The 24,726-nt window shown below is 38.7% G+C and overlaps 3 protein-coding genes across 4 annotated transcripts; 2 read left to right on the top strand and 1 right to left on the bottom strand.

Moving 5' to 3' along the window:
- Positions 1–3,197: 3,197 nt before the first annotated feature.
- Positions 3,198–5,476, bottom strand: HSPE1 (heat shock protein family E (Hsp10) member 1). The gene is made up of 4 exons (XM_077745781.1): positions 5,332–5,476; positions 4,561–4,725; positions 3,449–3,538; positions 3,198–3,371 (listed from the first exon to the last, which is right to left on the bottom strand). The coding sequence occupies exons 1-4, from the start codon at positions 5,332–5,334 to the stop codon at positions 3,321–3,323; spliced, it is 309 nt and encodes a 102-aa protein (XP_077601907.1). The 5' UTR covers positions 5,335–5,476; the 3' UTR covers positions 3,198–3,320.
- Positions 5,477–5,582: 106 nt separating this feature from the next.
- Positions 5,583–16,607, top strand: LOC144216433 (60 kDa heat shock protein, mitochondrial). Of its 2 annotated transcripts, none has more exons than XM_077745779.1 (12): positions 5,583–5,736; positions 6,883–7,058; positions 8,188–8,440; positions 9,903–9,985; positions 10,522–10,617; positions 11,003–11,096; positions 11,368–11,536; positions 13,524–13,623; positions 14,392–14,637; positions 15,270–15,444; positions 15,699–15,877; positions 15,979–16,607. In XM_077745779.1, exons 2-12 carry the CDS (start codon positions 6,885–6,887, stop codon positions 16,129–16,131), a joined length of 1,722 nt encoding a protein of 573 aa, XP_077601905.1. In that variant the 5' UTR covers positions 5,583–5,736; positions 6,883–6,884; the 3' UTR covers positions 16,132–16,607. The 2 variants fall into 2 exon arrangements, with proteins under 2 accessions (XP_077601905.1, XP_077601904.1); XM_077745778.1 differs by lacking the exon at positions 5,583–5,736 and adding an exon at positions 5,844–5,953.
- An 890-nt stretch (positions 16,608–17,497) lies between these two features.
- On the top strand, positions 17,498–23,590 carry LOC144216432 (60 kDa heat shock protein, mitochondrial-like). Its single transcript, XM_077745776.1, has 8 exons — positions 17,498–17,600; positions 17,986–18,079; positions 18,351–18,519; positions 20,507–20,606; positions 21,375–21,620; positions 22,253–22,427; positions 22,682–22,860; positions 22,962–23,590. The coding sequence occupies exons 1-8, from the start codon at positions 17,562–17,564 to the stop codon at positions 23,112–23,114; spliced, it is 1,155 nt and encodes a 384-aa protein (XP_077601902.1). The 5' UTR covers positions 17,498–17,561; the 3' UTR covers positions 23,115–23,590.
- Positions 23,591–24,726: the final 1,136 nt, after the last annotated feature.

Below are 24,726 nucleotides of genomic sequence, written 5' to 3'. Positions count from 1 at the left end.
CAATGGAATATTATTAAGCTTTAAACAAGGAAATACTGCAATATGTGTCATAACAAAACCTTAAGGGCATTGTAAGTGAAATAGCCAAACACAGGACAAATACTACATGATGCCACTTAGGAGTTAATCTTTTTTTTTTTTTAATGTTTTATTTATTTCTGAGAGAGAGACAGTGTGAGGAGGGGAGGGTCAGAGAGAGGGAGACACAGAATCTGAAACAGGCTCCAGGCTCTGAGCTGTCAGCACAGAGCCCGATGAGGGGCTCGAACCCCCAAATTGCGAGATCATGACCTGAGCCGAAGTTGGACGCTTAACTGACTGAGCCACCCAGGTGCCCCAGGGATTAATCTAAAACAGTCACTCAGAGACGCAGAGTAGAATGGTGGCTGCCAAGGACTAGGGAGAGAAGGGAAATGGGGAACTGCTAATCAAGACATAAAGTTCCAGATAAGCAAGATGAAAAAGTCCTAGAGATGTGTTGTACAACCCTGTGCCTATAATAAAAAATACTGTATTGTAAACTTAAAAATCTGTTAAGATTAATCTCATGTTCTTACATAAATAGAATAGTAAAACAGAAATGAAATCTTATATATAATCCCAACTTTTTAAATAAAAATTTTTGTATAACATATTTTCTGGAATAATAGGAGGGAAAACAATCTTAATGATAATGCTCGTACAACACAATAGCTCCTTGGGAATTTTATTATTAGTTTCCCAAACTCTTTGTGGAGAATAGTTTAAGCCACGCTTTTAAGTCAAACCTGAGTTCAGTCCCAAGCTATGACTTAAAATTGGTGTCACCTGAGCAAGTTATTCTTTTACCTGTGAGGAAAGGAGCATCTGCCTCACAAGGCTGCTAGGATTACCTGCAATTGAATAAGATTATGTTAAATGTCTAGAACAGTGCCTGGCAAATGCTCAAAAATAGTAGTATTGTAACAAAGATTCCAGTTGCAATTTTACCTATTTTAATCCTTATTTTTCTGTTGACCAAAGGGTAAAATGACAACATATTATTGTGAAACATGTGGTTCCACACCCTCAACACCTTTATTTTTTAGCCCAAATTTCTCACACCAAAATCCTTTTCCCTATTCCCAGTAGAATGTCACAATCTAAAATTACTTTTATTTCTTTTAGCAATTCTGCTGGAAATGCACTATGGGACTACTTCAAGATACAAAAAAAATTCCTCCATCCTTCTAAATTAGATTATAAATGGAGCCCTGGAATTTTAAATACACCAGGTAATTCCAAGAATGAACCAAGGTTTGGAAACTACCGCCTTCTACCTCAAAAGTCATTTGCTTGGTTGTTCAAAAAACGTAATTGGGAAATGGGAAAGTCATGGCCTCTAGACTGGATTCCTAACTACAACTTACCAGCCAGAAAGCCTTGAACAAGTTTCCTCATCTCCTCTGAGTCAAGCTTTGTCATTGTTAAAACCGGGACATCCGTGCTCAAGGTTTTAAGAGCAAAGCACATTAATTCTAGCTATGCCTAGGGCACAGTAGGAAAACTGATGACCTGCTCTGGTACTATAGAGCTTTTAATCCTCATTCTTTTACCGGAGTATGAAAAAAATTAAGCCTTAGTATACCAATGAACTAACATACATTAATGTAAATATGCACATACTTTCCTGAGGAGGGTATGACCAAAAGTGGAGACTATTATTCCATGCCATTTACAATTTCAGCTAGCTTTCAATTCCACAAGACAAATATATATTTATATATATTTAAAGGATATAGCTTTAAAGACATCATCATAGACTGATTTGTAGGTAACTAAAACTAGAAAATGATTTTGACCATCAAGAATAGATGGTCTGAGGTAGTTTAGGAGTTAGTAATCAAGTCTGGTGTAGGACTGTTTGGGTTCAAAACTCCCACTAGCTGCTATAAGTAAATCAAGCTGTCCAGCTCTAATTCGGTTTCCTATTTGTTAATTTCAATGAATTATATACTAGATACCAATAATTAGCACTCAAGTACCACCCATCCCTGAAACCACAGCAGTTATCAACCAGGATTTAAGTAATGTATATCAAGTGCTTAGAGTTATCTGACAAAACAGCCACAGGTGAAGTTCTGGCCAGCAGCATCTAGAGATGGGCTATGTTCAAACCCTGGCTTTGCCACTTCCTACGGAGTGTGTTTGGTTATTACTTGTGTGTGCCTCACCTTCCTCATTTTCAAGATGGAGAAGGATAGTAGCTAGCTTACACATCATTGAAAGGTTAAGCCAATTGATACACACCAAGTACCCACAACAGTAGCCAGTACCTAGAAAATGCTCCTGAGGCCTTGGCTATAGTCATTATCACACAGCACCTGGCACATAAAAGGCAGTCAAGCAACCAATGGTAGCTATTAAACCTTGCCATGAACTTTTTGCAAAGTAAGTAACGTAATAGTATGAAGTTTTAAAAACTGGAAATGTTCACTAAGTTTTTCTGAATACTTCAGAAACAAGAAACTTAAACACTAGATTCCATAAATGAAAAAGGATGTTCAATAAAAGCTTGCTATTGTGAAGTTAGAATACTGATATCTTAATTTTTTTAATGTTCATTTCTTCTTGAAAGAGAGGGAGAGACAGTAAGGGGGTCAGAGAGACAGAATCTGAAGCAGGCTCCAGGCTCCGAGTTGTCTGTACAGAGCCTGATGAGGGGCTAGAACTCACAAATCGTGTGATCATGACCTGAGCTGAAGCTGGAGGCTTAACCAATGTAGCCACCCAGGTGTCCCTGAATATTGCTACCCTTTAAAATGTAAATAAGTGTAAATCCATGGCTTTCATCAGGATAATTTCCTTTTTTTTGAATGTTTATCTATTTTTGAGAAAGCAGGGGAGGGGCTGAGAGAAGGGGACAGACAGCAAACAGCCAGCTGCAGGGGTTGAACTCAAGAAAGATGAGATGAACTGAGCTTAACCAAATGAGCCACCCAGGTGCCCCTGTATCAGCATAATTCCTGTAATAAAGCTACATTCAATGTGAAAAGTGGAAAGCCTATTTTCCAGAATTCTCTGCAGGCTACTTGAGAAAAAAAAAATACTAGCACATACTAGAGAACCCTAAAACCATCTTAAATCACCAAATAAAGATTAACCACTCATTTATGCGTTTTTATTTGATAATATTTATACCAGCACACTACAACTAAATTTTAGAGACACTGGATATATTAGTTTGGATATCGTTAGTTTATTATAAAAGAGAGACATGAAAATTATTTACATGATGAAAGATTTCACAACTTCACTGGAATGGGCAGCTTCACTTCATGCCATTTCAAGAATGATTTCTTTCAGTCTACATACTTTCCGAGAATGTCACCATCTCTGAATAAGAAATAATCCTGCAAATAAAGAAAACCGTTAGTTAAGAAAACTATTAACAAATACTTAACTTATAGAAAATATTAAATTTACATACCTTGTCATCTAGAACTACTTTGGTGCCTCCATATTCTGGGAGAAGAACTTTATCTCCAACTTTCACACTGACTGGCTGAATTTCTCCACCCTTAAGAAAATAAGGATATTTACTGGTAAAGATATCTAGATCACCAAAAACTTACACCTAACTTTTATTAATCAAATGTGCTCATTCAAATCAACTGTTAAAAAAAGGACGTTGTGGCCAAGTGGTATGACTTACACTGTAATCGTAGCTTACTCAAAAATAAACTGTAGAATTACACTTTGGAATAATGCATATATGGAGCTTAAACTAAAGCCAGACTTCAGTGTAAAGTTCAAGGGGTTATACTGGAAAGCTAACTTAAGCTAACTTTTTAATTGTTAAATATTAACATTAACTTCTAGACTATGTGAAATAAATCAGTTTTAAACCAGATATACAGATGTCATCTTTAACTTCTTCCAACACAAAAATTCAAGAGGTGTTCCCAGAATTTGGAACATACACTTCTTTATGGTTCAATTTCCATTAAAGTGAAGTGGGCAGCATAGTGCCCACTCCTCAAAGCCTTCCTATTCCTGACTCTGGGTTAGCCCATTCCTATAACTTTCTTAGACGCAACTGGAACAATGCAATTAATGTATTTAACCCCAAGGGCATTTACTGTGTATTTTGGCTGACTTTGAGGTCTGCAGTCTAACCAGTTACTGGAGAATGCTTATCAAGGCTAGGATTCAAACTGTTCTTCTTCAAAGTAGGCCAAAAATTGCTAAAAAGATTAGGGCAATAACAGTGTTAGGGGTTAGAACAAGACTTTACATTTCCCCTCAACTAGTCAAAGCACCCACAGATCATCTTGAAGAACTGTTTGTTTTAATCAAACACTTGGATTTTAAAGAAAACACTGGTCATACTCAGCTACCAAATGGCTATTGATTTTAATACTCTGGAACTCACCATCCTACAAAGTAAGCGAATTTATTTTACAATCATTTTCGTCAAAAAAGCATATTAGACATGTGAATTAGGAAATGATCTTGAAGATAACACAGAGACTTTCAATCGCCACCAAGAGTTCTTTTTTCTCCTCTACCCAAAACTAGTTGCACTTTAGCCCCATTTACCTTTCCTTTAGAGCCTGATCCAACAGCTACTACGGTCGCTTGCAAAACTTTTCCTTGAGATTTTTCTGGAAGCATAATGCCTCCTTTGGTTACAGTTTCGGCTGCACTCCTTTCAACTAAAACTCGGTCAAAGAGGGGAAGAAACTTTCTAAACGCTTGTCCTGCCTGTAAGAAAAAAAGTGTTAAACTTAAAAACAAAAGCAGTATGTGATTATGTTCTAAGCGTTACACGTCAAAAAGCACGTGTAGCTTTCAAAATTAAAATCGTAGCCAAAACTCCGATTATTCGTTTAAGAAAACCATTTGAATGTTTTGCTCTACATTCCGAGTTTGATTTCCCATTCAGTGATAGGGGTCGTTGTTGCTCCTCCGACCAGCAATCAGACTAGAAGAGTAACCTTAGTTTAGTTCAAGGTCAAATATTTTCCTACCTCCACTGGTCCGGAAAATTTCAGCAAAACTTAAGTCAACCCCTTTCCCTTGGGCCACGCTTTTCAAAATACTACACACTCACAAAGACCTCGCAGAAGTGGGTCTGCCGCTGCGCGTGCGTCCGGATTCCCGCCCCCAGGCCCACAAGTATGCGGGGTACACGCGTGCAGAGCCGTTCGCAAAGAAAAGGGTCAGTGGGCCTCGCCCCTCCAGGGTTACTGCAGGCGCGGCTCCCTGAGTGACCCCCGCCCCTCCTGGTAGGCCTAAAAATAAGCATCCAAGTACCCGGGTGCTTTAGGCAGAAGGGGCTCTACGTCCTCCAGCCCACGTGAGACTCACCATGACTCTGGCCACCGCAGTTCCTACTCTGCTCTGGAGCTGCCGCCGCTGCAAGGAGACCCGCAGTCCGACCCCCGGGCCACGTGAACGTGGGAAAAGGCCGCCCAGCGCGCAGGCGCGCTCGCTCCCGCCCCCCGCTCCTCCCCGCANGTCCCGAGGGCTGTGCGCCGGCCACTGACGTGAAGACAGGGAGGCGGAAGAAAAGAGGAGCTCTTTCTAGGCTTTTCTAGGCCGCCAGCCGGGGTGAAAGTACTAGCTCTTCGCCTCTCTCCCGGAAATGACGCGCTCTGAACCTTGACCTACAGAGAGTGCAGTGCTTCCCGGAAAGTTCTCGAACCGAATACAGCCCCGGAACTAGCTTAAGCCGGGTTGGAGGGCTGAGCCCGCTGGCCTGGCCCTGCGCGGGTAGGGAGGGGCGGAGCTGGCGCGCGGCGACTGCCGATTGCGGGGCCCTGGTGGAGGGGAAGGGGTGGGAGTCTCCCGCGCACGCGGTGCCGCGGGGCGGGGGGAAGCGGCGGAGGGAGGGGACACGGGCTCTTTGCCGTGTGCGCCGTGCACTCTGTCCCTCACTCGCCGCCGACGGCCTGCCTCATCGCCCGCACGCTTTGCAGCTGCCCTGCAGGTATACGGCCGCCCCGCGCCGCCTCCCCCGGACTCCTGGGACCTGGGAGCCGAGTCTGTCCCCATCCGCTGCGGTCCTGCCTGATTGAGGCGGCGGGAAAGAGCCGGGGCCTCCCTACGGCGCCGCAGGCCCGGGCCCTCCCGGCCAGGCCTTACGGGTCCCTGTCGGTGTCCATCACGTGCGGCGTGGATTGCTGGCTCGGACAAGGCCCAGGAGGGAGGGCTTGCCCGGTAGTTTGTGTGCAATTCGGGGAGTATATTCACGTGGGCTCTCGTTGCGACGCTGTCGCCCGGGAGGGTGGTCGCAGCCGCGTGGGAACCGACTTGGGCGCCGTGGGCAGCTGGGGTACGGCATCTCCACCCTTGACCTTGCTGAGGGCGTCCTAATAGAAAGACACGTGGGGTTGGGCGGAGTGGGCCGGGCCGTGGCCCCCCTAGCATCGCGGCCCTACGGGCTGATTTGATACAGTAGCCTTCAGTAGACACTGAAGACTCTTCTTACTAAACGGATTTTTGCACCGTCTGGAATATATATAATTTATCCTTTGGTCATTTTGGATTATAATTTACCCTTTTCCTGCAGATTTGGTTTTTGAGGAGCACTTTTGGAGTGGATTTGCTCTGGAGGCTATTTAAGCGGTGGAAGATTAACTCGTTTGTAGCGGTTGGGGTGGGTGGCCGTGGGGAAGGACATGGGTGAACCTTGCGGTAGTTCTATAGGTTAGGCGTGGGGGCGGCCTTTCAAGCTTGCGTTTGTAGCTTCTGTTAACGTGGGCCGCGTGTAGTGGCTGGCAGGGGTCAATACAGCTTATATCTAATATTTTTTGTCTTGTTGTGGGGTACAGGTGTCATATTTGTGCTCTACTGTAACGCGCCACGGGTAGTGCAAGTATAAATTTACTGATAACCTGATTGTTTTCCCCCCAACAGAAATGCTTCGATTACCCGCAGTCCTTCGCCAAATTAGGCCAGTGTCCAGGGCACTGGCTCCTCATCTCACTCGGGCCTATGCCAAAGATGTAAAATTTGGTGCAGATGCCCGAGCCTTAATGCTTCAAGGTGTAGACCTTTTAGCCGATGCTGTAGCTGTTACAATGGGGCCAAAGGTATCAATATTTTTATTGTTTTAGAATTTCTAGTATTCTGAATTAAGGAAAATTTTAATGATGTCAAATAGACAGTAAATGCTTCCAGTCTCCATTGTTGAGAAACCCCAGTTTACATATGAGAGTTCCGTATCACTGCTTGATCTCTGATGTAACGGTCTTAAAACTTAAGTTGTTTTCTTTCAAATTTGCGAAAGTTTATTTCATGTAATGTGTGATGTAATCCAGTGGTAACTCAGAGCTCAAGTTGGATTCATAAATGGAAGGTAGAATTAATCTTGTCTACTTAAGTTTTGGGTTTTTTCCCAGTAGTTAGTATCAAACATTGACATTAGTGGTAACTTAGCTCCAGTAATACCTCAAGTATGTGCTTTATAGGTACTAGTTTTACCTAATGTTTTTCTGCTGTTGGTTCTGTTTCAAAGCCCACTTAAAATGTTAAGTCGTCTTTAACTTGAAGAGGTTGGTGAGGAGTAAAGAATGGCTTGAGGCCTTTGAAGATGATGCACAAGTGTAGTGATGCAGATTAACAGTCCCAATATCAAAGTATTAATATATGCTATATAAAATATGGCATTTGCATGCCTCACAAGTAGCAGCTTTGATTCAAATTCAGAAGCTGACAGTACTGTTTGCACCATGTTTGAGATTTAACATTGAACCAGCCTCGGAAGAGTAAACTGGACTCACCTTGCTGTTAGAATTTTAGTAACTAAATTTTAAGTCAAGTTTAAAAATAAGTTTTCACATTATTTTCAAAGATAGCAGGCAACGGACAAAACTAAATTATGTGAAGAGTATTCTGACATTTCATTATCTACCAAATTGATTTGCTTATCTTGTGTTTTTGTTTTTTTATGAGATAACATCTTAGGGTTCTCTAGGATTTTTATCTTCTGCAAAAATCATCCAAAGTTATGTACTTGGCAACAGAGGTCATTTTGTCTATAAGCTAAGAATACTATGAACCTGCCTTTGAGATTTATGCAGCAGATCTGATTAAAAAATGACAATTTGTGTTGAGGCTTTCAAGTAGTTGTCCTATTATTAAAAAAAAAACTTCCTGTTTTAAGCTAAATAGTACTTAGAGTATGTGATTCTGTCACTTTTTTTCTCTCTGCAATTATAGGGAAGAACAGTGATTATTGAACAGAGTTGGGGCAGTCCCAAAGTAACAAAAGATGGTGTGACTGTTGCAAAGTCAATTGACTTAAAAGATAAATATAAAAATATTGGCGCTAAACTTGTTCAAGACGTTGCCAATAACACAAATGAAGAGGCTGGAGATGGCACCACCACGGCTACTGTCCTGGCACGCTCTATCGCCAAGGAAGGCTTTGAGAAGATTAGCAAAGGTGCTAATCCAGTGGAAATCAGGAGAGGTAGGCATGTCTCTTCATTGTCACCACAGAAAGTTGATTCTTATTTCTTCGTCTTTAAAAAAAAAAAAATCACACTGAGTTTTTCTTTGGCAAGTAGCAATTGGATGTCTGGCTTATGTGATGGGTACTATGCTAGGTGTTGAGGAGGGAAATAGGACTGAGACATTCTTTGCTGTCCTTCCCTTCCCTGTGTCTAGAGCCCCTGAGCCCCCTAACCCCCCGACAAAGGAACAGTTTAGTGGAAGATACGGCATGTTCTCTGTACCTTCAGAATAATAAACTTCCGTGGGGATTAGAGCAGGGAGAGATTACATTCTTTTGATATTTTACAGAGTAGGCCTAAACAAACTATGTCATTCATCCAGCATGTCAAATTTAGTGTGTGTGTATCCATAAAAAAGCAGGATTTTGTTTTTGTTGTTGCCTCTTAACAACACATAATACATTATTGGTCTTCATTTTGTTCATTATTGCTTGCTTTCTATCTTGAAAGTGTAATTACTACTTACCTATAGGGTGTGTTATTGTCCAGATTAGAGGAGAGTTGAGAGTAAGGTGGGGTGCCATTAATAATTTTGTCAGAATTGTCATCCCAGTACACTGATCTGTCAGCATCCCATCTATTTCAGTGTTTGAGGTCCAAATGAATGTGTTGCATTAAAAGCAGCTTGAATGTAAATCATGGACAAATATTAATTGAGGTTATTAAAATTACTTCCCAAAGAAAATGATGGGTTAGTACATGCCTTTCTTTGGATTTATTTCTTGAAGTTCCAGTTCTCTAAATAAAGGGAAGAGCCAGCACTAGTCCCAGTTGAACAAAATGAGGTTCTCATAAATCCCTGCTGTGCTGCTGCTGACTGTTAAATGTTTTATTTATTATTACATATTAAATAAGGAAATTTCAGATAATTAAAACCTCTAGGGACATAGGGTTGGTTAAGCATCTGACTCCTGGTTTCAGCTCACAGTTTATGAGATTGAGTCCCACATGGGGCTCTGCTGACCTTGCAGAGCCTGCTTGGGATTCCCTCTCTCCCTCTATCTCTGCTTCTCACCCACATGTGTGCACACACTCTTTTCTCTCAGAAAAAAAAACAACAACAAAAAACAAACCTGTGGGCGTATAACACCTTATTTCAATTTAGCGAGATGTTGGTGGAAACATGCTTGGATTGGAAATAGCTTACACAGAATGAGTTGAATGGTGAGATTCTTGAAATCATACACCATAATTTTTTTCCTTAGTTCAGTTTTCCAAATAATTTTGATCTGTGGTTTTTTGTTTATCAGAGTTCCTGTTTGTGCACCATCCAACTCCATGTGAGTAGGAGAAGCACTGGCACAGGGGTATTGTTCATGCTGTATTAACATATTAAAACATTTAATATGAGCTGGAATTTTTACTTGACCAGGAACCATGAGTGAATAAGCATTGTAATGGCCTTTATTCTTGAATCAGGTGTGATGTTAGCTGTTGATGCTGTAATTGCTGAACTTAAGAAACAGTCTAAACCTGTAACAACCCCTGAAGAAATTGCTCAGGTAAGGAGTTGTCATCTTTATGACCAATATGTGATTTTATTCCATAATCACACATCATTGTTAGAATAACAATGCCAGTCACTAACACTGAAAGCATTTTTCTTACTTACTTTCATTTGAAAATAATGTAGTGACCATAACTGGAGTCTTAGTGGCTGTCACTTTAGTTCTACATGGCTCTGAGTAAACCTCATTTTGTTTGTATGGAAATGTTCTTCAGTCATTTGTCAAAAGATACATCATTTTTGTCATGTTAAAATATTACCACTTTTTTTTTTTTTTTCCAGGGAGGAGTGGGAAGTCTTTTTTTTTTCTTAGGAGTAGTTGTGTGATTATCTCATCTTTTAAAAACAATGTAGCCAAATGATAAATTGAAAACAGAACCAACACTTAACACTATTACACTTACCTCCTTGTCCATACTGCCCCCCATCAGTGAATGTATCAATTTGGAAGTTACTAGGACAAGGAAGGGAAGTTGAATGAGGACACTAGCCTTAAGTTTTTAATTTGGAAGAGTAACTTGCTTGTTTTAGGTTGCTACCATTTCTGCAAATGGAGACAAAGAAATTGGCAACATCATTTCTGATGCAATGAAAAAGGTTGGAAGAAAGGGTGTCATCACAGTAAAGGCAAGTGTTTTTTTAATGATAGTTTGGTATGGAGTTGTCTGGTGATCAAAACAGTTTTTGAAATATAAAAATTTAAACTGTGTGTGTTTCATGTATTTGACTTCTTTTTTGTGTGATGGCAGCACTTATATATAGAGTATTTACTTGTATGAATTTTTAGCCTTTGCTGTCAGGAATGAATCCATTCTAACGTAAATGATACTGTCTTTTAAATATAAAAATTCAAATATGCATTTTTGAAGTTTTTGTAGAATTGGAGTTGGATGTCCTGGGGCATTTGCATACTTCTCCCTGGATCCTTTATGATCAGTGGGTTCACCTAATGTAGTCTATAATTAAAATTTTTGTGATTCTTTAATGAAATTCATACAATTGTTTGTTATAGGATGGAAAAACACTAAATGATGAATTAGAAATTATTGAAGGCATGAAGTTTGATCGAGGTTATATTTCTCCATACTTTATTAATACATCAAAAGGTAAGAGAAAGTCAGTAAATGAAACTTAAAAAAAAAAATAGAGCTTGCCATGTGTCAAACTGTAAACATTAGGCCATAATTCTAAGAAAATAAATTTTTGTATTCCAAAAGTTACTGTAAATGAGAAATGAAAGCAGAAAAACATGAACTCAGTAGTTACTTGAAATGTACTGAAACTGGTTTATAGCTTTTTCATTTAAAGAAAATTGTAGTTATTTCAAAATATTGTTAACGTTTTGATGTTGATTTAAAATGTTCTTTGTTTTTGCAGGGCAGAAATGTGAATTCCAAGATGCCTATGTTCTGTTGAGTGAAAAGAAAATTTCTAGTGTCCAGTCCATTGTACCTGCTCTTGAAATTGCCAATGCTCACCGGAAGCCCTTGGTCATAATTGCTGAAGATGTTGATGGAGAAGCTCTGAGTACACTTGTTTTGAATAGGTAATAGGCAGTAGTATTTGGTTTACGTTTCCAGATGAAAAGCAATTTTTCGTATTGATGCTTGAAATCTCCATTATGTACCCCCACATGGAACCACTTGTGTTTGTATTTAGGGTTATGTGTAGTATGGGTGTGTTTCATGAACTCTTGGTCCAGTTATAATGATTCTTTGTTTTTGAATGGGTTCTATATGGAAGTCCATAGTATTTTGTGCAATTTTCTCATCAGCCTAATTTTGTATGGTGTCTATTACGAATATTCACAGTTGTTTTGAAGAAATGATTGTTTTTTTTCCTGAAAAAATGTTTTCACAATTATAATTTTGAATGAGAAATAAGTAAACTATTTTTTAAACCTTAGATCAAAATGTATTTAGCCATTAGTATTTTACATAATCTGTTAAAAAAATTAATAGTCTAAATAGAGAAATCGGCACTCAATCTCAGTTGAGATTAAGATAAGTTTTTTAAATCTATAATGTATTACTTTTGATTTCAAGGCAGGTATTTAATGCTATAAACAGAATCTTTGCGCATTTAAAAAATAATAGTCTCTAGAGCCACCGTGGGGTTTGAACTCACAACCCCTGAGACCAAGAGTCACATGCTCTTCCAACTGAGCTAACCAGGCGTTCCTTAGGACATCATTAAAATATATATTCTTAATCCTAGAATTGAGGTATATTAGAAGTAATTCTTCCAATATTATTGTAATCGAAATGCACAAATGAAACAGCAGGTATCTAGAATAGTTATGTAGCTTGACCCAAAAGCTCTGAGTGAGTTTACTTATCCTGGAATGTTTGTTAGCTTGGATTTGCTTTTTGGGTTATGAAAAGTCTTATGAGACTGGGATTTGAAACCATAATAAAAGAATAATAGACCTACAGAGTTTCACTGAGCCATTTTACTGATAGCTTGTAAAATTGATTTTCTTGGTATATTATCAGAGATTACCCCTTTGATTTTTATTTGGGTCTTTAATAAAATAGACCAGCTTTGTTTTAATACTCATCTACTCTTTCTGTTTCATAATATGGTCTCAAGTGGACATTTCTTTGATTATATATTCCAGGTATTCATTATCTGGTAAAATTGCAGGTGAGCTTAGTGCTATTATCAGTAAGACCTACATTTATGAAGGAATTGGATTAAGAACACTGCTTGCTCAAATGTCACGTTAGTAGTAACTTGATCTCCTAAATTAGGAATCTATAGGGTAGGAATAAATGCTCATTAGATCCCCAGATTTAATATTTAACTAAACATTTTAAATTTAGGGGCACCTGGGTGGCTCAGCCGGTTAAGCGTCTAACTTCGGCTCAGGTCATGATCTCACGGTCTATTGGTTTGAGCCCCACCTCGGGCTCTGTACTGACAGCTAGCTCAGAGCCTGGAGCCTGCTTCAGATTCTGTGTCTCCCTCTCTCTCTGACCCTCCCCTGCTCACGCTGTCTCTCTCTCTCTCAGAAATAAAACCTTAAAAAAATAAAATTTTTAAAGTTTAACTATTCTGACTTTTTCAATTTATAAAGTAGTTATCACTATATTAAACCTAAAGGTTTTTTGCTTACAGTAATATTTTTCCTGAGTCCAGTTTAACTGGAAAGTAAGGTCAGCAGTTTATTAAGAAGGTAATTGGATCAATACAGATGAATGGAAAGTTGCCCTTTCCTGCCTTAATTTGACCAAAAGTTGTAGGAAAGCAAAAAATTCTAAAAAGTGTGGTTCCCAGGGATGCCTGCGTGGCTCCATCTATTGTTCCGAGTTTGGCTTAGGTCAGCATCTCATGGTTTGTGGGTTTGAGCCCTGTTTCATGCTTTGCGCTGACATCTGGGAGCCTGGAGCCGGCTTCATAATCTCTGCCCCTCCCCTGCTTGAGTGTTCTCAAAAATAAAAAGTACGTTTCCTAAGTAATCATAGTACTTAGAACTTAAGAACTTTTTATTCAATTTAAATCTGATTTTTATTAATAACTGTTCTTAACAGGCTAAAAGTTGGTCTTCAGGTTGTAGCCGTCAAAGCTCCAGGTTTTGGTGACAATAGAAAGAACCAGCTTAAAGATATGGCCATTGCTACTGGTGGTGCAGTAAGTAAAATAAATGTGATGTTGGTTTACTGAATGTTTTATACTTTTAGGTCTAAAGTTTATAGGTAAATTTTACATTTTTCATGGTCATCGGAACTGTCCACTTAATCTGTGTTTCTTTTGGGTGTTTGGGAGGTGTAGGTTGGATTAAATAGTGCTAAGGTTCCTTCTCTAACTTGCCATGAGTCTAGCCCAAGAATAGGATTATTTGACTAATTTGTATTTAAGAATATTGGCTGGGTGGCTCAGTCGGTTTTAAGCATCCGACTTTGGCTCAGGTCACGATCTCACAATTTGTGAGTTTGAGCTACACGTTGGGTTCTGTCTTGACAGCTCAGAGGCTGGAGCCTGCTTCAGATTCTATATCTCCCTTTCCGCTCTCTGCCTCTCCCTCGCTTGCATGCTTTCTCTGTCTCACAAAAATAAACAAAAAAAAATTTTTTTAATTAAAAAAAAGGACTATTGTAGAAACGACATAGGACTTAAGAGTTTAGGCCTAATATCTAGTCCCAATTTCACCAAAACTATGACCTTGGATGAGTTCTTTTCAAATAAAGCTAATGTTAATTAAGTAAGAAGTTGGATATACAGTGGAAAAACTTGATCAAGTCTTCTCTGGATTAGCCATAATCTTAAAATCTCAACTTTCAAAGAAATACAGTATTATAAGATGTTTTTCTCATCAAAACACCCATGTGATGTATATTGATAAACTTGGTATAATGAAAACCTAAGCTGCAAGTGGTTCAATTTTAAATGTTTTTGTAGGTGTTCGGAGAAGAAGGGTTGACTCTAAATCTTGAAGATGTTCAGCCTCATGACTTAGGAAAAGTTGGAGAAGTCATTGTGACTAAAGATGATGCAATGCTCTTAAAAGGAAAAGGTGACAAGGCTCAAATTGAAAAACGTATCCAAGAAATCATTGAGCAGTTAGATATCACAACTGGTGAATATGAAAAGGAAAAGCTGAATGAACGTCTGGCAAAACTCTCAGATGGAGTGGCTGTGCTGAAGGTAAGATTCATTGTTGTAAATGAGCTTCTTGAGTTCTGAGCCCAAGAATGGAATACCTACTGGTATTCCCCAGTAGGGCAATGTTACTAGAATGTTTTTTTGGGAAATAAGTTCGTCATGGAGATAAATGTTATACAAAATTTCTTTGTTGGAATATTCTTTTCAAAAACCAAACTTGAACTGGGGGAGTTGCTGTGGAAAAAGATGTTTTGTTAATGATCAGTCTGGAGTTCGACTAATATAGGACCCTGTACTCACTCTATTAGCTATTTAGTCATGCAGTCATTTAACAAATAGGCAGCTTTTTTACATGGTCTTATTTTGGTGTTTATTTTTTAAGTAAACCCAGTGCAGGGCACTAGGTGGCTCAGACAGGTAAGTGTCTGACTCTTGGTTGCAGCTCAGGTCATGCTTTCACGGTGTGTGAGTTCAAGCCCCACATTGTGTTCCATGCTGACAGTGCAGAGCCTGCTTGGGATTCTCTCTCTCCCTGTCTTACTCTGCCCCTCCCCCACTCACCCTTCATCTCTCTCTCAAAAATAAACTTAAACCCAGTGCTTTTGAATGATTCTTGCCAGCAGCATTTTGAATGGGAAGAAGCCCATACTAACTGGAATTCTTTTAATTTTTAGGTTGGTGGCACAAGTGATGTTGAAGTGAATGAAAAGAAAGACAGAGTTACAGATGCCCTTAATGCCACCCGAGCTGCTGTTGAAGAAGGCATTGTTCTGGGAGGGGGTTGTGCCCTGCTTCGGTGCATTCCAGCCTTGGATTCAATAACTCCAGCTAATGAAGATCAAAAAATTGGTAAAAACTGCCCTAGAAATGAGTTTATTTGCAGCTCGATTTTAGTCAGCTATAATATTGTTGCTGCCTGTTAAATAGCACTGGTAATCAGAGGATAGATGAAAGATGGAGTCCCATTTTTCTGGGAGGAATTATTTGACCTGTGGAATTTCCCACTTGGGGTTTTCCTGTATCATTCTCACAAATAGAATTGTGTTTTAATTTTTACAAAAGAAATAATGAAACCAAATTTGCTAAAAATTTGTTTTCTTTAGGTATAGAGATCATTAAGAGAACACTCAAAATTCCTGCAATGACCATTGCTAAGAATGCAGGTGTTGAAGGATCATTGATAGTTGAGAAAATTATGCAGAGTTCCTCGGAAGTTGGTTATGATGCTATGCTTGGAGACTTTGTGAATATGGTAGAAAAGGGTATCATTGATCCAACTAAGGTAAATGGTTGACCATTTTCTAAAAATGCTTTCAAGAATCCTCTGTTAAGTCTTGATCATTTTTAAGAGAAAAGTAATATTTTATCAAATCTTTTTCTTAGGTTGTAAGAACTGCTTTATTGGATGCTGCTGGAGTGGCCTCTCTGTTAACTACAGCAGAAGTTGTAGTTACCGAAATTCCTAAGGAAGAGAAGGACCCTGGAATGGGTGGAATGGGCGGAATGGGAGGTGGTATGGGAGGTGGCATGTTCTAATTCCTAGAATAGTGCTTTACCATTATTAATGAACTGTGAGAGGAAGCTCAAGGCAGTGCACCTCAAAAATAACGTGAGAAGTCAGTTGAAGGAAATGACTGAAGAAAAGGCTGGCTGATGTTTTAAGGAAATCACTATAACCATCAGTTACTGGTTTCAGTTGACAACATATAATGGTTTACTGCTGTCATTGTCCATGCCTACAGATAATTTATTTTGTATTTTTGAATAAAAAGACATTTGTACATTCCTGATAACTGAATGCAAGAGCCATGTACCAATGTACTGCTTTCAACTTAAATCACTGAGGCATTTTTACTACTGTTCTGTTAAAATCAGGATTTTAGTGCTTGCCATTACCAGATGAAAAGTTAAGAAGCAGCCTTTCTGTGGAGAGTAAGAATAATTGTGTACAAAGTAGAGAAATATCCAATTATGTGACAACCTTTGTGTAATAAAAATTTGTTTAAAGTTAATTGTGTTATTAGCCTTTCCATGATCTAGAAGATAAATGAAAGCTAACAGACAAAGAGGGGTAGAGTTTGGTACAAGTGTGTAAAACATGCCGCCTGTAGTATTGTTTCTCTTTGCTACGATTCCATTACTACATGGGTAATGGGATTTTATTTTAATATTTTTTATTTATTTTTGAAAGAGCATGAGTGGGGAAGGTGCAGAGAGATGGATACACAGAATCTGAAGTAGGCTCCAGGCTCTGCGCTGTCAGTACACAGTCCTACTTGCGGCTCGAACCCACAAATGGTGAGGTCATGACCTGAGCCACCCAGATGCCCCGTGGTAATGGAAATTTTTAAAGGTGACAACTGATTTCCTGTGGAGACTTCTATAGAGGTCTGGTTATAAAGGGGCAATTTGTTGTTTCTTGTGGAGGTTACAGTTACTGCTTCAAAGCCACTGCTTCAAAGCCTCAGCATAGTAAGAAATGGATTCCTGTTAGGTACCCACAAGTGAGGGGGGCAGGGTCTGTAGAAGAGTGTGCTTCAGTGGAAAGGGAGGTATGCCATTCAGGCATACTGCACAGTGAGGAAGGGCAACTTTGTTTGATGGGCTCAGCCCAGGGTCTTCACTTTCATTTCTTAAGAAATTAAAGCAGGGGCGCCTGGGTGGCTCAGTCGGTTAAGTGTCCGACTTCGGCTCAGGTCATGATNTTATCTCATCTTTTAAAAACAATGTAGCCAAATGATAAATTGAAAACAGAACCAACACTTAACACTATTACACTTACCTCCTTGTCCATACTGCCCCCCATCAGTGAATGTATCAATTTGGAAGTTACTAGGACAAGGAAGGGAAGTTGAATGAGGACACTAGCCTTAAGTTTTTAATTTGGAAGAGTAACTTGCTTGTTTTAGGTTGCTACCATTTCTGCAAATGGAGACAAAGAAATTGGCAACATCATTTCTGATGCAATGAAAAAGGTTGGAAGAAAGGGTGTCATCACAGTAAAGGCAAGTGTTTTTTTAATGATAGTTTGGTATGGAGTTGTCTGGTGATCAAAACAGTTTTTGAAATATAAAAATTTAAACTGTGTGTGTTTCATGTATTTGACTTCTTTTTTGTGTGATGGCAGCACTTATATATAGAGTATTTACTTGTATGAATTTTTAGCCTTTGCTGTCAGGAATGAATCCATTCTAACGTAAATGATACTGTCTTTTAAATATAAAAATTCAAATATGCATTTTTGAAGTTTTTGTAGAATTGGAGTTGGATGTCCTGGGGCATTTGCATACTTCTCCCTGGATCCTTTATGATCAGTGGGTTCACCTAATGTAGTCTATAATTAAAATTTTTGTGATTCTTTAATGAAATTCATACAATTGTTTGTTATAGGATGGAAAAACACTAAATGATGAATTAGAAATTATTGAAGGCATGAAGTTTGATCGAGGTTATATTTCTCCATACTTTATTAATACATCAAAAGGTAAGAGAAAGTCAGTAAATGAAACTTAAAAAAAAAAATAGAGCTTGCCATGTGTCAAACTGTAAACATTAGGCCATAATTCTAAGAAAATAAATTTTTGTATTCCAAAAGTTACTGTAAATGAGAAATGAAAGCAGAAAAACATGAACTCAGTAGTTACTTGAAATGTACTGAAACTGGTTTATAGCTTTTTCATTTAAAGAAAATTGTAGTTATTTCAAAATATTGTTAACGTTTTGATGTTGATTTAAAATGTTCTTTGTTTTTGCAGGGCAGAAATGTGAATTCCAAGATGCCTATGTTCTGTTGAGTGAAAAGAAAATTTCTAGTGTCCAGTCCATTGTACCTGCTCTTGAAATTGCCAATGCTCACCGGAAGCCCTTGGTCATAATTGCTGAAGATGTTGATGGAGAAGCTCTGAGTACACTTGTTTTGAATAGGTAATAGGCAGTAGTATTTGGTTTACGTTTCCAGATGAAAAGCAATTTTTCGTATTGATGCTTGAAATCTCCATTATGTACCCCCACATGGAACCACTTGTGTTTGTATTTAGGGTTATGTGTAGTATGGGTGTGTTTCATGAACTCTTGGTCCAGTTATAATGATTCTTTGTTTTTGAATGGGTTCTATATGGAAGTCCATAGTATTTTGTGCAATTTTCTCATCAGCCTAATTTTGTATGGTGTCTATTACGAATATTCACAGTTGTTTTGAAGAAATGATTGTTTTTTTTCCTGAAAAAATGTTTTCACAATTATAATTTTGAATGAGAAATAAGTAAACTATTTTTTAAACCTTAGATCAAAATGTATTTAGCCATTAGTATTTTACATAATCTGTTAAAAAAATTAATAGTCTAAATAGAGAAATCGGCACTCAATCTCAGTTGAGATTAAGATAAGTTTTTTAAATCTATAATGTATTACTTTTGATTTCAAGGCAGGTATTTAATGCTATAAACAGAATCTTTGCGCATTTAAAAAATAATAGTCTCTAGAGCCACCGTGGGGTTTGAACTCACAACCCCTGAGACCAAGAGTCACATGCTCTTCCAACTGAGCTAACCAGGCGTTCCTTAGGACATCATTAAAATATATATTCTTAATCCTAGAATTGAGGTATATTAGAAGTAATTCTTCCAATATTATTGTAATCGAAATGCACAAATGAAACAGCAGGTATCTAGAATAGTTATGTAGCTTGACCCAAAAGCTCTGAGTGAGTTTACTTATCCTGGAATGTTTGTTAGCTTGGATTTGCTTTTTGGGTTATGAAAAGTCTTATGAGACTGGGATTTGAAACCATAATAAAAGAATAATAGACCTACAGAGTTTCACTGAGCCATTTTACTGATAGCTTGTAAAATTGATTTTCTTGGTATATTATCAGAGATTACCCCTTTGATTTTTATTTGGGTCTTTAATAAAATAGACCAGCTTTGTTTTAATACTCATCTACTCTTTCTGTTTCATAATATGGTCTCAAGTGGACATTTCTTTGATTATATATTCCAGGTATTCATTATCTGGTAAAATTGCAGGTGAGCTTAGTGCTATTATCAGTAAGACCTACATTTATGAAGGAATTGGATTAAGAACACTGCTTGCTCAAATGTCACGTTAGTAGTAACTTGATCTCCTAAATTAGGAATCTATAGGGTAGGAATAAATGCTCATTAGATCCCCAGATTTAATATTTAACTAAACATTTTAAATTTAGGGGCACCTGGGTGGCTCAGCCGGTTAAGCGTCTAACTTCGGCTCAGGTCATGATCTCACGGTCTATTGGTTTGAGCCCCACCTCGGGCTCTGTACTGACAGCTAGCTCAGAGCCTGGAGCCTGCTTCAGATTCTGTGTCTCCCTCTCTCTCTGACCCTCCCCTGCTCACGCTGTCTCTCTCTCTCTCAGAAATAAAACCTTAAAAAAATAAAATTTTTAAAGTTTAACTATTCTGACTTTTTCAATTTATAAAGTAGTTATCACTATATTAAACCTAAAGGTTTTTTGCTTACAGTAATATTTTTCCTGAGTCCAGTTTAACTGGAAAGTAAGGTCAGCAGTTTATTAAGAAGGTAATTGGATCAATACAGATGAATGGAAAGTTGCCCTTTCCTGCCTTAATTTGACCAAAAGTTGTAGGAAAGCAAAAAATTCTAAAAAGTGTGGTTCCCAGGGATGCCTGCGTGGCTCCATCTATTGTTCCGAGTTTGGCTTAGGTCAGCATCTCATGGTTTGTGGGTTTGAGCCCTGTTTCATGCTTTGCGCTGACATCTGGGAGCCTGGAGCCGGCTTCATAATCTCTGCCCCTCCCCTGCTTGAGTGTTCTCAAAAATAAAAAGTACGTTTCCTAAGTAATCATAGTACTTAGAACTTAAGAACTTTTTATTCAATTTAAATCTGATTTTTATTAATAACTGTTCTTAACAGGCTAAAAGTTGGTCTTCAGGTTGTAGCCGTCAAAGCTCCAGGTTTTGGTGACAATAGAAAGAACCAGCTTAAAGATATGGCCATTGCTACTGGTGGTGCAGTAAGTAAAATAAATGTGATGTTGGTTTACTGAATGTTTTATACTTTTAGGTCTAAAGTTTATAGGTAAATTTTACATTTTTCATGGTCATCGGAACTGTCCACTTAATCTGTGTTTCTTTTGGGTGTTTGGGAGGTGTAGGTTGGATTAAATAGTGCTAAGGTTCCTTCTCTAACTTGCCATGAGTCTAGCCCAAGAATAGGATTATTTGACTAATTTGTATTTAAGAATATTGGCTGGGTGGCTCAGTCGGTTTTAAGCATCCGACTTTGGCTCAGGTCACGATCTCACAATTTGTGAGTTTGAGCTACACGTTGGGTTCTGTCTTGACAGCTCAGAGGCTGGAGCCTGCTTCAGATTCTATATCTCCCTTTCCGCTCTCTGCCTCTCCCTCGCTTGCATGCTTTCTCTGTCTCACAAAAATAAACAAAAAAAAATTTTTTTAATTAAAAAAAAGGACTATTGTAGAAACGACATAGGACTTAAGAGTTTAGGCCTAATATCTAGTCCCAATTTCACCAAAACTATGACCTTGGATGAGTTCTTTTCAAATAAAGCTAATGTTAATTAAGTAAGAAGTTGGATATACAGTGGAAAAACTTGATCAAGTCTTCTCTGGATTAGCCATAATCTTAAAATCTCAACTTTCAAAGAAATACAGTATTATAAGATGTTTTTCTCATCAAAACACCCATGTGATGTATATTGATAAACTTGGTATAATGAAAACCTAAGCTGCAAGTGGTTCAATTTTAAATGTTTTTGTAGGTGTTCGGAGAAGAAGGGTTGACTCTAAATCTTGAAGATGTTCAGCCTCATGACTTAGGAAAAGTTGGAGAAGTCATTGTGACCAAAGATGATGCAATGCTCTTAAAAGGAAAAGGTGACAAGGCTCAAATTGAAAAACGTATCCAAGAAATCATTGAGCAGTTAGATATCACAACTAGTGAATATGAAAAGGAAAAGCTGAATGAACGTCTGGCAAAACTCTCAGATGGAGTGGCTGTGCTGAAGGTAAGATTCATTGTTGTAAATGAGCTTCTTGAGTTCTGAGCCCAAGAATGGAATACCTACTGGTATTCCCCAGTAGGGCAATGTTACTAGAATGTTTTTTTGGGAAATAAGTTCGTCATGGAGATAAATGTTATACAAAATTTCTTTGTTGGAATATTCTTTTCAAAAACCAAACTTGAACTGGGGGAGTTGCTGTGGAAAAAGATGTTTTGTTAATGATCAGTCTGGAGTTCGACTAATATAGGACCCTGTACTCACTCTATTAGCTATTTAGTCATGCAGTCATTTAACAAATAGGCAGCTTTTTTACATGGTCTTATTTTGGTGTTTATTTTTTAAGTAAACCCAGTGCAGGGCACTAGGTGGCTCAGACAGGTAAGTGTCTGACTCTTGGTTGCAGCTCAGGTCATGCTTTCACGGTGTGTGAGTTCAAGCCCCACATTGTGTTCCATGCTGACAGTGCAGAGCCTGCTTGGGATTCTCTCTCTCCCTGTCTTACTCTGCCCCTCCCCCACTCACCCTTCATCTCTCTCTCAAAAATAAACTTAAACCCAGTGCTTTTGAATGATTCTTGCCAGCAGCATTTTGAATGGGAAGAAGCCCATACTAACTGGAATTCTTTTAATTTTTAGGTTGGTGGCACAAGTGATGTTGAAGTGAATGAAAAGAAAGACAGAGTTACAGATGCCCTTAATGCCACCCGAGCTGCTGTTGAAGAAGGCATTGTTCTGGGAGGGGGTTGTGCCCTGCTTCGGTGCATTCCAGCCTTGGATTCAATAACTCCAGCTAATGAAGATCAAAAAATTGGTAAAAACTGCCCTAGAAATGAGTTTATTTGCAGCTCGATTTTAGTCAGCTATAATATTGTTGCTGCCTGTTAAATAGCACTGGTAATCAGAGGATAGATGAAAGATGGAGTCCCATTTTTCTGGGAGGAATTATTTGACCTGTGGAATTTCCCACTTGGGGTTTTCCTGTATCATTCTCACAAATAGAATTGTGTTTTAATTTTTACAAAAGAAATAATGAAACCAAATTTGCTAAAAATTTGTTTTCTTTAGGTATAGAGATCATTAAGAGAACACTCAAAATTCCTGCAATGACCATTGCTAAGAATGCAGGTGTTGAAGGATCATTGATAGTTGAGAAAATTATGCAGAGTTCCTCGGAAGTTGGTTATGATGCTATGCTTGGAGACTTTGTGAATATGGTAGAAAAGGGTATCATTGATCCAACTAAGGTAAATGGTTGACCATTTTCTAAAAATGCTTTCAAGAATCCTCTGTTAAGTCTTGATCATTTTTAAGAGAAAAGTAATATTTTATCAAATCTTTTTCTTAGGTTGTAAGAACTGCTTTATTGGATGCTGCTGGAGTGGCCTCTCTGTTAACTACAGCAGAAGTTGTAGTTACCGAAATTCCTAAGGAAGAGAAGGACCCTGGAATGGGTGGAATGGGCGGAATGGGAGGTGGTATGGGAGGTGGCATGTTCTAATTCCTAGAATAGTGCTTTACCATTATTAATGAACTGTGAGAGGAAGCTCAAGGCAGTGCACCTCAACAATAACTTGAGAAGTCAGTTGAAGGAAATGACTGAAGAAAAGGCTGGCTGATGTTTTAAGGAAATCACTATAACCATCAGTTACTGGTTTCAGTTGACAACATATAATGGTTTACTGCTGTCATTGTCCATGCCTACAGATAATTTATTTTGTATTTTTGAATAAAAAGACATTTGTACATTCCTGATAACTGAATGCAAGAGCCATGTACCAATGTACTGCTTTCAACTTAAATCACTGAGGCATTTTTACTACTGTTCTGTTAAAATCAGGATTTTAGTGCTTGCCATTACCAGATGAAAAGTTAAGAAGCAGCCTTTCTGTGGAGAGTAAGAATAATTGTGTACAAAGTAGAGAAATATCCAATTATGTGACAACCTTTGTGTAATAAAAATTTGTTTAAAGTTAATTGTGTTATTAGCCTTTCCATGATCTAGAAGATAAATGAAAGCTAATAGACAAAGAGGGGTAGAGTTTGGTACAAGTGTGTAAAACATGCCGCCTGTAGTATTGTTTCTCTTTGCTACGATTCCATTACTACATGGGTAATGGGATTTTATTTTAATATTTTTTATTTATTTTTGAAAGAGCATGAGTGGGGAAGGTGCAGAGAGATGGATACACAGAATCTGAAGTAGGCTCCAGGCTCTGCGCTGTCAGTACACAGTCCTACTTGCGGCTCGAACCCACAAATGGTGAGGTCATGACCTGAGCCACCCAGATGCCCCGTGGTAATGGAAATTTTTAAAGGTGACAACTGATTTCCTGTGGAGACTTCTATAGAGGTCTGGTTATAAAGGGGCAATTTGTTGTTTCTTGTGGAGGTTACAGTTACTGCTTCAAAGCCACTGCTTCAAAGCCTCAGCATAGTAAGAAATGGATTCCTGTTAGGTACCCACAAGTGAGGGGGGCAGGGTCTGTAGAAGAGTGTGCTTCAGTGGAAAGGGAGGTATGCCATTCAGGCATACTGCACAGTGAGGAAGGGCAACTTTGTTTGATGGGCTCAGCCCAGGGTCTTCACTTTCATTTCTTAAGAAATTAAAGCAGGGGCGCCTGGGTGGCTCAGTCGGTTAAGTGTCCGACTTCGGCTCAGGTCATGATCTCGCGGTTCGTGGGTTTGAGCCCCGCATCGGGCTCTGTGCTGACAGCTAGTTCAGAGCCTGGAGCCTGCTTCAGAGTCTGTGTCTCCCTCTCTCTCTGACCCTCCCCTGCTCATGCTGTCTCTATCTATCTCTCTCAAAAATAAGTAAAATATAAAACTTAAAGCAGAGTTTGGCTCAATGTACTTGATCTATATTAGAGAAAACAGTATGGAAATATGTGGTTTTTTTTAGTGTGTGTTTATCAGAGCACAAGAGCAGAGGAGGGACAGAGACAGGGAGGCAGAATCTGAAGCAGTGCAAAACCCAATGTAGTGACTTGAACCCACCAACTAACTGAGATCAGGACCTGAGCTGAAGTCAGACAGTTGACCTACTGAACCACCCAGGCACCCTGAAATGCAGCCTATTTTTAAAATAATACCTGAGTGTGGGCATGTTGGGG

Source organism: Crocuta crocuta, unplaced genomic scaffold (assembly GCF_008692635.1).
Source record: "Crocuta crocuta isolate KB4526 unplaced genomic scaffold, BGI_CrCroc_1.0 scaffold564, whole genome shotgun sequence".
Lineage (NCBI taxonomy): Eukaryota > Metazoa > Chordata > Mammalia > Carnivora > Hyaenidae > Crocuta > Crocuta crocuta.
This window is presented reverse-complemented; position numbering and strand designations above follow the sequence as displayed.

Excerpts from the sequence above, each read along its gene's own strand:
- HSPE1 (XM_077745781.1), bottom strand. Across the intron at positions 3,539-4,560 it reads GATCAGGCTCTAAAGGAAAG|GGTGGAGAAATTCAGCCAGT; the intron begins GTAAATGGGGCT and ends TATTTTCTTAAG. Across the intron at positions 3,372-3,448 it reads AAGTAGTTCTAGATGACAAG|GATTATTTCTTATTCAGAGA; the intron begins GTATGTAAATTT and ends CTTTATTTGCAG.
- LOC144216433 (XM_077745779.1), top strand. The coding sequence starts at position 6,885 with ATGCTTCGATTACCCGCAGTCCTTCGCCAAATTAGGCCAGTGTCCAGG. Across the intron at positions 9,986-10,521 it reads CCCCTGAAGAAATTGCTCAG|GTTGCTACCATTTCTGCAAA; the intron begins GTAAGGAGTTGT and ends TGCTTGTTTTAG. Across the intron at positions 15,445-15,698 it reads TAATGAAGATCAAAAAATTG|GTATAGAGATCATTAAGAGA; the intron begins GTAAAAACTGCC and ends TGTTTTCTTTAG.
- LOC144216432 (XM_077745776.1), top strand. The coding sequence starts at position 17,562 with ATGAAAAAGGTTGGAAGAAAGGGTGTCATCACAGTAAAG. Across the intron at positions 17,601-17,985 it reads AGGGTGTCATCACAGTAAAG|GATGGAAAAACACTAAATGA; the intron begins GCAAGTGTTTTT and ends TGTTTGTTATAG. Across the intron at positions 22,861-22,961 it reads GTATCATTGATCCAACTAAG|GTTGTAAGAACTGCTTTATT; the intron begins GTAAATGGTTGA and ends TCTTTTTCTTAG.